General features: G+C 38.5%; 1 protein-coding gene across 2 annotated transcripts; it reads left to right on the plus strand.

Moving 5' to 3' along the window:
* Positions 1-186: 186 nt before the first annotated feature.
* On the plus strand, positions 187-12,690 carry LOC110059320 (neuronal pentraxin-2-like). 2 transcript variants are annotated; one of them, XM_089294071.1, is made up of 4 exons: positions 187-356; positions 1,919-1,997; positions 11,350-11,560; positions 12,094-12,690. In XM_089294071.1, the coding sequence occupies exons 2-4, from the start codon at positions 1,928-1,930 to the stop codon at positions 12,500-12,502; spliced, it is 690 nt and encodes a 229-aa protein (XP_089150197.1). In that variant the 5' UTR covers positions 187-356; positions 1,919-1,927; the 3' UTR covers positions 12,503-12,690. The 2 variants fall into 2 exon arrangements, with proteins under 2 accessions (XP_089150197.1, XP_089150196.1); XM_089294070.1 differs by lacking the exons at positions 187-356; positions 1,919-1,997 and adding exons at positions 9,492-9,563; positions 10,163-10,241.
* The last annotated feature ends 1,820 nt before the right edge of the window (positions 12,691-14,510 follow it).

Raw genomic sequence — 14,510 nt, forward strand, 5'->3', positions numbered from 1 at the left:
TCGTCTAAGCTCCCTGTAATCCAAGGCAGAATACGCATTTCTACTGCTGTTATCATGACATGTAATTATGTTCCCTTCAGAGCTTCACCAACGGGTAGGCGCAAGCCAACGGTCGAGTATTTAAAAAAAAATTGTAAAGGATCCGTTGGTGGAAAAATTGCACTGTTCGGTAAACAAACCGAATTATCATGAAACATGTTAGACCGCCGAAATTTTCTTGTCTGTCTAAGAGATGTTTACAATGGAAGAGTTTCTATACTTCCGACAACGCAATATACGAAGTCGCCTCGAAGACACTGCTTCGTGCTGAAAGTGAGAAGATATTAACTGCATTTTGCGCTATAATCAGTCGAGAGGTAGGTCAGATATTTAGTTACCGAACGCAGTCTAGGATTTAGTCCTTTCTGTATCACACTGCCATGTAGTGCATTGAGAATCAGACAGATCTCCCGAGATTAACTGATTCGACGAAATTGAAGCGTCCGGCTCTCAGTACTGTAAGTCTACGAAAGGAATTTACCAGGCATGCACCATAAAGAGTAATTTCAGTAATTCGTAGAACTGTTAGAACAATAACTACAGTGAATACCCTCGTAGAAATCAAAACAGTTGAAGTCAATTCGCACCAAGAGAAGTGCATGTCTCACCAAACAGCAAGATCTACCACCACGTTTAAGATTCCTCGGTGTTTAAGGATAGGTTTAAGAGTTTCACTCACCCAGCTCTTAGCCATACAGGAGATCTTACTGAACAGAATTAAGTGACGGACCGCAATGTTCTGTGTTAGAATAGAGCGCAACAAAACGGTGCACTAGGAATATTTTTCCCCAGCACTGCAGTAAGCGATGCCCGTAAGCGATGCTCGGCATATAAAAACTCTTTCTCCTCTTATTCTTGGTTATTTTGTTTGTGAGTCGTCTTTTACGTACAAAAAATAGCCTTTTGCTAGAGCCTAACGTACTGTGAACTGCTGCTGAGTAATGTTTAGGCTAATCCCGATGAAGAGTACCTGGATTTCAAAAAAGATTTGCGGCAGTCAGTTTGTCAACTGAATGTACTGTAACTTTAAGGATACTGTAACTTTAAGAATTATTCCTGCTACTAAAAACTCATTGGAAACATTCTCAAGCCATTTTGTTACAAAATTTGGTACATGATCAGCGAATTGGTGGCGAATTCTAATTCCATTGATCAATAAATGAGCGTCTTCGATGCAAATTTAAATAATTTACCTCGCCACGTTTGGAGTAATCTTCCTTGATTTCGTTTTTAGAACCGGCAACAGTTTTATTTAGTTGATTTACCCTGAACTTATCGAAGGCTTCACATCCCCAGTTTGGTATTTGAAGGGTTAAGTGTGATAAATTAGTGATTGATCTGAGCTGGTAAGTTCAATATGATTGCCTCTGTAGGCGATTCATACGAACTGACTTTGGTCGAAAAAAAATTTGGCTTCTCAGTTTTCTAAATCGTTAGGCTCAGCTCGGAATAGGTTTGAAACATGCATAACCTGCGATTGCCTTTCATCCAGGGCTAAAAGAACCCTGCAATTTACAGATCACTGTCGTTACATCTTAATATATATTTAAACAGAGCAAAAACGTTAGAGCCAAGAAAAATAGTTGCTACGCGAGAATAAGCATGACGTGGCGAAAGTATTTGGTTTATCATCGAACAAGGTATATTTCCTAGCCAATCATTTACTGAGAGAACATGAAACTGAATGTCTGACAAGAAGAATCCATCTGATACAACCGCCCCAAAAAGTAGATGACCCGCAGTCCCTAGCTAAGTGTTCACAAATATTAACAAAGAAGTGTTTTTCGACCCAAACATTTCATATGAAAGCCCTAACAAAAGGCGGCTATGAATAGTAAAAAGAGGAAGGTGAATCACACTACTTTGTTTTTTCTTACAGGAGTAAATCATGGCCGTTATATTTTTATTGATTTTGACTGGCGTCTTCCATGGTTATGTCAGTGGGTACCCTGCCAAAGGTATGCTTAAGATAATCAACATCTTTTTTTTCGTTTTCTCTTTCTTCTTTTCAGTTTATCTTATTCTTATTCCGTGGAATTAACCGCGGAATCATTAGCTACTCTTGTTCGAGATTAGATGTTTTAACACAAGTACTGCTTACAAAAACTTAATATCATATGAAGGCCGCTTTTTGGCGAGAGGGTCCATTGATTAACAAACCAAAACAAAATCCTTTGCTTTGAAAAACAACCTAAGCGAAATATTTTTACCCTTTCGAGAGTAATACAGAGCCACTTCAAATTATGTGGCTACAAGACCCTTGAAACTGATTGGAATAAACTTTTCGTAATCTATTTTCCCCACAAAGTAAAGTTATACTCCCCCGCTGAACCCCTACCTCGAAAAAAGCCGAAGGAAATTAATTATCTCTTCTCGATCCCTTACCATTAATAAAGAAAAATCATGCGGGCTTGTGGTTCCTTCTTGTCCAAGCACTTAATTAGAGAACGAGGAGACACCTTTCTAAAACCAAATGGAAAATCAATTACGTCTTTATTCACTGGAAAATTTCACGAGAATCAAAAGTGCCTTGAAAATAATTGGAATAACCTCCTACAAATTAAAATTTCTGTCACTTTTGTTGGTGAAGAGAATCAGTAGAAAACTAGCGATCTCCCTCTTTTGACAATGAGCAGCCGAAGTGCCATTTATCCATGTAAAATGAACAGCAATTAATTCCTATGAAATCACGCATTGTCACTTAAAAACGTGCTGATACATACCTATATGTATACATATTATTCATATTACTCATTATGTTACTAATTAATTCTATAGAATACGCTTTTTTCTAATCAGCCGCTCATCCAAATTATTTGTGAGCTGTAGACTTTAAGCTACTGTGTTGACATTTGTTGGATATTGTACAATAGCTTTTTCTTTTCCTTTTGTTTGTTTTGTGAGCATTACATCACCTATAAATAGGATTGGAGTTGTGAAACGTTACTTTCGTTCAGGGTGCAGAAGAAACGGGGTCTTGGAGGACGAGGGATAGATGTGAAAAATAGTACGTTTTAATCGATAAAATCCTCTAGACCTAGTAGAAGCTACCTCTACGTTCACAACAAAAGACTAGCTATGGGAGGAGAGAAACTGGTTAGTTGTGCGAACATGAGTATCCTTTTGGAAGCGCAAGAGAAGGTAATTGAACAAATAGAGAAGATACGTATGTATGCAGAGAAGTTGCATCTGCACGCACTAAGCTGATTGTGCGAGTAGGGGAGTAAGCGCGGGTGATCAGAAATTGGATAACCTAAAGAAGAACATTGCATGTCAGTGTTGACGGGTTGCACGTACCAGTATTTTGGGCGTTGTTGAAAGGTTTTACGTTCAATGGGGACGAGGACTGACAAAACAAACACCAGGTGAACTGTACACAAACCACCAAAGAGACCTTTTTTTCTAATTTTAGCTATTCTAGTCGGTAAATTAACCCTCGGACATACAAGGAGAGAGGGGGGAAAGCCAATCCCCATAAGGTAATTCAAAGTTACCCAAAGATGTTGTTCATTCTCCCTTCGCGGAAATTTTGATGAGCCAGTTTTGATTTTTGACGCTGCCAAAAATCTACTTTTTTTACATAATTCCTTATTTTTTTCCAGTTCTCTCTATCAAGTTGCAGAAATTCTTATATTTTCGCTTGTCATAAGCATTTTAGCCTGATTTTGTTTTAATGTCAGTCTTTTTTTGAAATCCAAGATGGCGGATCCAATATGACGAATGAAATGACATCATTTGAAGTCATATGAAGTCATAACCAAAAATAAATGGTTTCACCGTTGTAGAGCAGGCACAGGGCTGTCTCCTCAATGTAAATTTATTCTGCTGTGACTTAACATAATGAAAACCCAAATGAGGGGCTCCATCCCCCACCACCCCTCACACCCCACAATTTGTACCCTACCGCTACTTTGCTTTTTCGTCCGAGGATTAATTAAGCATTTAATTCTGATCAGTTTGTAACTTAGGAACCTAGTTTTCGCGTTTATGTGAATGTTTAGAAACTATATCAAGAGATATATATCTATTTGAAGTTTTTCCTTCAATTTTTCACTTCAGCTTTACGAAATTATAATAAACAACTTAGAGAATGTATTGTGAGTGCTTTATTGGAGTTGTTTATGTGCTTCTTCGTGTTCGACAGGGCCTGTCATTGTGACGCAGTTGGATGGATATCTGAGAACTGGTAACTTGAATATCAAAAGTGTTGTTCTACAATGGAACAATTGATTAACAACAGAAAATGAAAAAGTGAAGGATTCTGGTAGTTATAGTCAAATGACACCTTTGTGCAAACCGCTAGTTGCCAAAATCAACCAGCTCAGATGGATGCGATAACGATGTTTTGTTAATTCGCCACAGAACAGTTTGAGGTATTCCATACCTATCAGCCAGCTTGGGGAGACGTTTATAACTAACCAATCAACTACAGAATGCCAAAACTCTATTCCTGCACTTGCTAAAGGTTCAAATGTCTCTATTTACGGAAACACACCCTCCCTTACTCCCTTTGAGCCCAGAGCTCGCGCACTCAAAATTTGACATCTGCGCATTTATAAACCGCACTGGACGGAGTATTGAATCATCTTAGAATGCCAAAAAGGTATTTCCGCACTCAAAAATCTTTTCCGAATAACCACAAGTTCCGCTATCCTTCTTACTTCCTATGGGCCCCAGTGCTCAATTGGCCCCGATTTGATATTAGTGTATACCTAACTCGGAGGACTGGACTGAATTTTGAATCATGGGGCCGGGCACTTCCCATGAAAACAAAGTTTTAATAAATATAGAAATGGGAACAAATGGTAACTGAGGAAATTTCTTAGCTGGGAAAGCTCTAGAAAATCCGGAAAATGTTGGAATTTCCGAAGTGCGAACTATTTAACCGAAAACTTTGGAAATTACTGAAGGAAGATCAAATGGAATGGAAATTCCCGGTAAAAATAATATATAGATTTAGGCCAGCCTAAAAGCGTAGCTCCTAGGCCGGGTTGTTCAAAGCCCGATTAAGCTAACCCAGGAAAAGGTAGAATTTTGATTTGAGTTTTGTAACTTTGCGGTGAGGTTTTCTGTATGTTGTTTGGCCTTCTGTTTTGAGTTTTAATAATCACCATATACACAAAACAAAGCAGCAAAAAACATTTTTTAGAAGAAAAAGTTATAATTCGGTTAACTTCTAATCCTGGGTCAGCGTTAACCGGCTTACGAACAATAACATACCGCTAGCCATGATAACCATGAGAAAGTCAACTCATGGGTTTCCTTTTCTTTCCTATATGGGTATGGGGCTCCGTTTGGCGGCCCTTCGGGCCGCCGGAGCTCCGCTATTAGAAATACCTCACAAGGTTGTCCACTTTTCCGGAAATTCCGGAAAATGCTGTTCCGTGACTGAAAATTTCCGGAAATACAAACCGAAATTTTTGTTTGAATGGAAAGCGCCTAGCTAGGGTATTTGAAGATTAGAATTTATCCGGTAGCTGAAGAAATGTATCAAGTACACGTATAACGTGCATAAAAATGCCCTTTGGTGGTTTTTGACTTATCATTATGAATTCATTTGTCATCAGGTCATGCGAGTAGAGAGAGAGAACAGAGGAAACAATGACGTATCGCTGAAAGTCAATTAGCGTCAGACTTTGTCTTGGTGGACAGAAACGTCCCTAGTTGTAAATGCTGATGTCCAATATGATCGCTTTGATCGTTGCAATAGCTATAGAAAATGGTCAGCGATCCTTACGACTACCGGTTTCCATAAGATCGCTCCAATCGCTGTCTTAACGTTCGCGACGATAGCCTGAGGATTTCCAAATAATTTCAACGACTGCTGAACATTTTTGACAGCGATTTTAGCGATTACATGTACATCCTGAGGCGACATCAGTAGAAACCGTTTTTTGCGTCATAATTTTTTTCTGCAATTCTTTGTGGGCAGGGCAGGGTGGGTAAATAGCTAAAACTCTAGATGAACCTCAACTTCGGCAAACGTTCGGCTTATATTCGGCTGATTCGGTTTAAATTAATTTAGATAGTTTAATTAGCACTGGATGATTTGGGTTCGGGCCTCTCCTTTTCCTTTCCAGGGTTTTATAACTCAGTCTTCGGTTATTTCATTCATTGATTTAATTATTCGTTTCAAGATTTAACGTTCGGCTTTTCTTCAACACAGTTATGTTGGTTTTGTTTCGGCCACACTTCGGCTTCTACGCAATCGGCTACCGGTTAGCTAGTGTTTTGTAATCGTGAACAAGAATTTCCTGTTTCCTTAGTTCCTGTCAATGGCAGTATTATCACTGCTATTGACAAGAACTTTTACTTTTAATGACAGCATTATCGTTGTTATTAATAGGGTCTTTTTTTCAGCTTAAGGTCCATCCAGACGTATATATAAAAAATCTATCTAATTAATCACAAAGTTTAGGAAACTAGAGATCAACAGTTTAACACAGGAACGAAGACTGTTTTATCTTCTCCTATCACGTTAAGCTGTCACTTTCTAGTTGCAGATAGTTAACTAGTTTATACTCAAGAGTAGAGGGTATCTGGGACAAAGCACACACCCCAGTTAGCTCCCTTACGAATTTTAGGCAGCCTCCAAAATCGATCTACCGGACACTTGACCAACAAGATGGATCCTGCAAAAAGATCTTCATGTATCAAGAGAGTCAACAGACAGCTATAGCATAGCCTGGAAGTTGAGAGGCTTATCTCACTTAAAACAGCGATAACAACCAGATAGCTAGCGTTGCCTCGTGGGAGGAATCTCTTTGAGGAATTCGCCTGCATTGCACTTCGCAGGCGCAGGAAGATTAGATCGTCTAGAAATTGTAGCCGTTGGTAGACTTCACACCTGGCGGAGCAACTGGAGGGCATCACTTGGACCCTGGATCGACACAAGCTAAATCTAAAACAGTTGTTAAGACCTCTTAAGTTGAATACTAATTAATTGCTAGGGTAAAGAAGAAGAGCCAATTTGTCGCGGAATAGCGAGACATTTTTAGGGAAAATTAGTTAAGTAGCCGCAATGTCGGCAAAACACGTGGATCAGGACAACTGGAACAGCAAAAAAACACTGGACCCACTGAAATGTCTAATCGATGACAAAACAACATCGGCTTCTATCACATCTGAGTTGGTCAAAAAAAATACACAGCATAGAGAATAACCATAGAAAAAGTGTGTACCACACTAGTGACACGCTCGATTCTTTTTACCACACGCTCAATTCTTTTAATTTTGGGCCAATCTCGAATGACTTCACAAAATTATTCCGCATTCCTCCTTATTCACTGATCAGGTACGTATACATGCTACAAAATTGATTCGCTCTGAGGTCGATGAATAATTCTTAATTTATGTAAGTCTTTCTTAATTAGGTAATATTAAATCATGTTTACCGATAATAACATAAAGGTTCTTGTGATTGTCATTTTTTCCACGCGGGCGAACGAATGCTGTAGGGCATTGGAATATAACGCCATGAAGTCTTACGACGATGTGCATTTTAGAAAGTAGCGCGACTTGGTCTCAAACGGCATGCTGCCGTTGCTTTCAAGCAATTAAAATGGTCTTCATCAAAGAAGACTTTTTTCCGATCTTTGGTGAGGCTGAATTAAATTGGACTTTTCAAACCACTGCCGTTCTTTTGTCATGCCACTGCCTAGCCAATTTCTTATTTGAGTTCGGCTCGGCAGAAGCACGACTTTTGGACTAGGCCTTTTACAATGAAATCTAAAGACGGTGCTTCCGGAAGTTGACACTTCGCTGCATATGAGATCCCGGGAGGGGCTCCCACATAAAATGGACGGGGGTGCTCGTCAGAAATTTTGAAAAGAACTCCTGAGAGGTATCAAGATCCTGTTTTGTGGGCGTGGCTTGAAACTTTTTTCACCCCTAAGAGATACCAATTCTAAAACAATACACCATCTCCTATCATATTTTCTCGGCTCAATACCCTGAAAAATACCGTGAAAGCTGTTGCTGTGAATCCTCTGAGAATGAAAACCCTAAGAGGGACCAAATCCACTTTTTTAACCCCTAAAAGATAAGGCGAGCCCCTCCGTCCTGTTAATATGGAAGCCACCCTCCCCTCCCCTCTTCCCCCACCCGGGTATGAGATATGAATTCGTGGACTGTTGACGGGTAGTCGGCTGGTTCATGTCCTCAATTTCTAGCTTTGGTGTGACTGCCTCTACTGCCGGTACTTTTTTTTTTTTTTTTCAATCTGCTACAGTTGTCTTTCCTTCATATGGATAGTTCAGAGACGAATACTTCTATAAATTAACTTCTAAGTCTTCTTAACAGCATTTTTTGCCCGGGAAGAAATTTCCTTCTTCATATATTTTTTGATTTCTCTTTTAAAAGGCAAAACAAATTTGAACCGTTCAACTTTGTTTTGACTTCTATCATATTATAATAGTAGGCGACTAATTTTAGGTTCAACCGTCATGAACTTATATCGTAGGCTACGATATAGATTATCTCGATCATGGTATGAATTGTACCGCATCAGATACACATTGTATAGACCCTGTATAGGATCTTTTGAAGGGACGTGAATCGATAAGTAAGTGGAACCTCTCCGCGGCCACGAATTTACATACATACTCAGTCGTGCTATTGTATACATAGCGTCTGTTGCTGTAATTCGAAAAATTGCCTTTTACAGTTTGTAAAGAACAATTGATCTCTGAATGAGGGATCGAGCGAAACGATTTTTAAGTGTGGTTGCTTTTAGATCTCAGCTCTATCTTGTTTACCAGTTACGCACAGCTTCACATGAAATAAAAATATAAAATATTTGCAATTTAATTTTTTTTCGCCTGTACTGTGTTCAGTATAAAAGCGTTGGATATGTTAATAACGGTCACATTCACAGGAAACATAATCATTAGTTACGCTTGCTTCCTCGGTAAACTATGTGTTGATAAGTCAGCAAACTTTAATTCTCTTTTGTGCTGCATCAGCGAAGTCTTCGCAGAAGAAAACATTGTTACGTAGCGAGCCAACATAATTCAACAATGCACCGAAGAAAGCAAAATATTAATGTTACCGCGACTGTTTATATATCATACTACGTTGTTCTAGTACTTAATTAAACGTTTAGACTAAACATCTTATAATTTAAAAAAAATCTGTATTAATTGACGTTTGTATTTAAGGCCAAGCGTTCTCAATCTCGCCCACTGACAACCGAAGTATCCTTGTTTGAGACACAGGTCAGTTCCCGTTTGTCTAAATTTCTCTTCAGTTGGTGTTATTAAGACAAGTCAGTGCTGCTGTTAAATGGTAATGCATAAAAAGAAACAATAATAATTAAACAAGCAAAGAAGAAAAGGATAATAGATATTGCCTCAGGGGTGATACTGAACAAGTTTCAGAGGCAATTTCGTGTTCGCTTTATTAGCATTTTTTATTCAACTTACTTTGGCAACGAAGACACAGTCAGCGAAGGAACAACAGTTTTATTTACACAAGTTGAGCTACGCTGAACTTGTCGAAGGCTTCACATCTTTGTTATTTGAAAGGTAAGTGTGATAGATTAGTGATTGATCTTCAGTATGACTGCTTCTGCATGCGATGCATACGAATACGAATTGACTTTGGTGGAAAATAACAAAAAAAAAATTGACTTCTAATTTTTCTAAATCGATAGCCTCAGCACGGAAAAGGTTTGAAATATATCCTGCAACTGCCTTTCATCCAGGGCTAAAAAAAACCTGCAATTTACAGATCACATATGTTCCATCTTAATATATATTTAGAGAGAGCAAAAATGTTAGTGCCAAGAAAAATAGTTGCTACGCGAGAATAAGCATGACGTGGCGAAAGTACTTGGCTTTTCTTCAACGTTATCAATTTTTTTAAGAACGTGAAATAAAAGTTCTTCTGTGATTGTTATCGAACAAGGTATATTTCGCAGCCAAATATTTACTCAGAGAGAACATGAAACAGAATGTCTGATAGTTAAGAAGAATCTATCTGATACAACCGGCCCAAAGCAGTTTCTAGTTAACAAATGTTCAGAGTTTTTCGACTCAACATTTCAGATACAATGCCGGTCAACAAGCGGTTGCGAATAATAAAAAGAGCACAGTGAATAAAACCATTTCATTTTGACTTACAGGAGGAAATGATGGCCGCTATATTTGTATTGCTTCTGGTTACTGTCTTCCATGGTTATGTCAGTGGTTATCCTGTCACAGGTATGTCTATGATCGATCATCAACATTTTTATTCCCGCTTTGTTTTAGTTTTTCTTATTCCGTGGAATTAACCGCGGAATCATTAGCTACTCTTGTTCGAGATAACATATAAAGGCCGCTTTTTGGCGAGAGGGTCCACTGATTAATTAAAGAAAAAAACAAAACAAAATTCTTTGCTTTGAAAAACAACCTAAACGAAAGATTTTTAACCTTTCGCGAGTAAAACAGAGCCACGCAAATTATGTGGCTACAAGACCCTTGAAATTGGAATAAACTTTTCGCACTCTATTTCCCTACAAAGTAAAGCTATACTCCCCCGCTGAACCCCTACATCCAAAAAAGCGAAGGAAATTGATTATCTTTTCTTGGTCCCTCACATTAATAAAGAAAACTTATGGACTTGTGGTTCCTTCTTTCCATGCACTTAACTAGAAAACGAGGAGATACCTTTTTAAAACCAAACGGAAAATAAATTACACCATTCTTCATTCACTGGAAAATTTCATGAGAATCAAAAGTGCTTGAAAATTAGAATAGCCTCCTACAAATTGAAATTTCTGTCACTTTTAACGGTGAAGAGAGTCGGTAGAAAACTAGCGATCTCTCTCTTTTGACGATGATTAGCCGAAGTGCCATTCATCCATGTAAAATGAACAGCAATTAATGCCTACGAAATCACGCATTGTCACTTAAAAACGTACTGATACATACCTATATGTATACATACATCACTTTATTCTGTCTCGAAATTTATAGAGTAGCTAAGAAGCTAATATCTTCGAGAAAAATGACATTGTAAATGTAAAAACAACACGTAAACTTCTACTAACTATTATGTTTGACTATTAGAAAATTAACATCTAACCAGTGTAGTAATCAGCAATTATGCCTGAAAGGAAACTGCTTTCACGAGGCGTTTAAATCTAGACAAAGTACTGACTCCGTTCTATGTTCTCAGGTAGAAAGTTACAAGTTTTGCAAGCAACATACTTAAGTATGAAGACCATAAGAATTGGAAGCAGTTTTACACAATGAAAATATATCAGGTCCTCTGGGAAGGTATAATATATGTTAGTTGTTTCTTTATTCCTTATATTTTCTTGAACAGGTTATGCTCTCTATTTCCCACGCCAAGGAGTGACTGATTACGCCAACCTCCGGGGCATGCGCAGTTTGACTCAGTTTACTGTGTGCTTCTGGATGAAGTCGAGTGCTTCAAATACTGGCACAGCATTCAGTTATGCTGTACCAAGGCAGGCCAATGAGCTGCTCATCTACAACTACAATGATTTCCGTCTGTACATTGGAGACACATTCATGTAAGCTAAATTTAATTTAGTAGTTCAAATTTAGCGGTTTTGAATTGAGGTGAAACGTGACATCTAATAGTCATAGAGGGAGAGTTTCCACGCAGAATGATTTAAAATTATCCTTCTGCTAATCTGATGAATAATGGAATCGGAAAAAAAAAAACTTTTCTTGGTGGCTGGCCAGCCATTGATATACATGCATTTTACTAAGAAGCTGAGATATACTTTAATAGTCTTCAATACTCATTGTCTAAAGTTACATGAAGCAAAGTCAACCATTATGAACCAATTGTCTCGTTTACAAACCTGAATGTGTGATACGGCTTATATTGGATTCACTCAAGCAGTCATTTGCATCAACAAAAATATTCTTCTTCCATTGGCAAGGATTTTTATGACAAGCATTTTTTTTTATTATTCCTAATGATCTTAGCTAGAATTTGAAAAGGAAAAATTGTAAAAACAAGCTTGAAATGTGTTGTGACTGAAATCGTTTTTTCAAGGAACTAAGACCCGGTCTTAATTTTTTTCTACTGTTCCAGGCGAGTACATGGGTCAGCTAATGATGGCAGATGGCATCACATTTGCGTGACGTGGCGAAACAGTGATGGTATGTGGCAATTCTACAAAGATGGGTCACTACGCAGGTACGCCAGAAATCTACGCAGAGGATACACTATAAGAGGAGGAGGATCCCTTATGCTGGGACAAGAACAAGATTCAGTTGGAGGAGGCTTCGTTTCCAGCCAGTCCTTCCAAGGGTCCTTGACCAATGTCAACGTGTGGTCCTACGTCTTGACGGCAAGTACAATCAAGAGTCTGTCGAAGTCTTGCCTGTTAGGGGTGGGGAACGTGTACAGGTGGTCCGACTTCATTTATGGCGTCAATGGAAAAGCCGCAGTTTACGTTGTTATTCCATCTCCTTGTTATCCGCTCAGTTCTTGGGGATGATTACTCCGCGGCCCCAGACACATTGTGTTCAATCTTTTCAAACAAATATGGCCAGGTTAAGTAAAACTATGGTAACTGTAAAGGGAATCCCACAACTGTGAGGGTTTAACGTAAAATATAAAGTAATAGCAGACCAGCTGCGAACACAAGTGTACAAGGATCAGAATAAAAGCTGTTTTCATAGCAAATGTTTGTTCCTCAGTTGAAATGCCTCTACAACGTAAAGGGGTACCTAACGAAGGTTTTTTTTTCTCAAATGCTTGAGAACTGGCTCTGTAGGTCAATTTTAAGCTGTGTTATAAAATTGTCATCTGTTTTGTCATTCTAGGGGAACTTGAGTCTTTTTTAATTTATCAGGGAGTTTTTGTCTATTTCACGAAAACCTCGGGTTTATTGCCTTTCAAACAACTCTCATAGCTGATATTTTTGCGGTACCCAATACGACGTTTTTTTATCAATTTGTAAACCGGAGGCAATAACTCTCTGAAATCAGGAATGTTTGAGGTGACAATTCTCTTATAGGAAATCGAAGGAGATCGATTAAAGGCAAGAGAAAGTGAGTCATCTTCTCTTGATTAAAGGTCTACCTGAAATATTATTTACCAAAACGATGCGTTGGGTGCCTCTGAATTTTAATTGGCTGAAACTCCATTCAAAGTCATGCCCTCGATCGAGTTGAAATAACACGATGATTCGCGTGATTATCGATTTGAATGAGTCAGTTTTAATTAGGATTGGACTTCTGAAAAACTTCAACCTCATTTTCGTTTTTGTTTTTTGTTTTGTTTTTGTTTTTTTGTTTTTGTTTTTTTTTTTGTTTCAGGCTCTCTTACTATTCTTAAACTTACCATCTCCATATTGAGATTGGGACCCAAATAACTAAATAGACCCCTCCCCCCCCCCCACCCCCCAGTGGAAGATACTGGTTAGAAAAAGTGGCTATTTCATTCAGACCAGGGAGGGGTAGGGGGTGAGGAAGTTTACCTTTTACTAGGACGTCGGTTTAGTGATTTCCCCTTGGATATGAGATCAGACGAAGGGGATGGGGGATGCTGGAGAGGGGGGTAGAGGGCTGGGTTCCTTCAAGATTGCTCTTAGTTGCGGGTGATTTGGGTGCCATATCTCCATGAGTGTGTCCTTTAGGTTAGGCACCACCAACTCCTGGTTAATTTTAATTTCTTAAAATTGTCCAGAGACGAATGGAACAGCATTTTCCAGTAATTGCATGCTGGGGAATGGAACGCTTCCAAAATTTTCGGAAAAGAGGAGAACTTCAGCTCGGGAGGTGTATCCAAATTTAATTTTCGCGAGTTTCTTCTCAATTAGGAAATAGTTTGACAGTTTTCGGATTTTCTGGAAATTTTCTAGGAAATTTCGATACCATGCCATTCGCTCCCATTTTTTATTAAATTTTCGGGGTTTTGGTCAAATGAAAAGTCCCCTGTGTAATTTTGTCCCCTTTCACAACTTTCGTGGTCTACTTACTTTTGTTAAACTTCATCTGCATCGTATGTATTTTTTAACTAGCTCAAACAAAATTTATTTTGATTAAAGACTGATTAACATGAAGTATAAGGAATTCCACTAACGATAGGACCTCGATAGAGCTAATTATGGGCTTTCGGTTGTGCAGCACTTTAAAAATATACAGCTGCCAATTTTATATATCATTCTTACGTATTTCAATGCGATACCTTTCTTTGCTCATGTTAATATACTTAGTGCAAGGAATATGTTAAGAATTCTCTCGCCTTCCGAATCGTGTTATTTAACAGAGCCAAAAGTGTTCTAAAAACAATCATTTGCAATAACCAATTTCACTACGAAACCAACGAAACAAGAATAAATTTTCAAATGACCAATTAACTGTTAGCTGATGGTAGATGATTGTAATATCCACAGAGCGAGCCCCTTACGTAAGTTGTAGCGAGTAAATGTGTCAGCTTATATCTGACCAAATTCGCAAAAACATGTCCGCATTGACTCAAAGACAGTCCCACCGGCCAGA

This window comes from Orbicella faveolata, unplaced genomic scaffold, assembly GCF_042242905.1.
Source record: "Orbicella faveolata isolate gen_17 unplaced genomic scaffold, um_ofav_v1 contig_25, whole genome shotgun sequence".
Lineage (NCBI taxonomy): Eukaryota > Metazoa > Cnidaria > Anthozoa > Scleractinia > Merulinidae > Orbicella > Orbicella faveolata.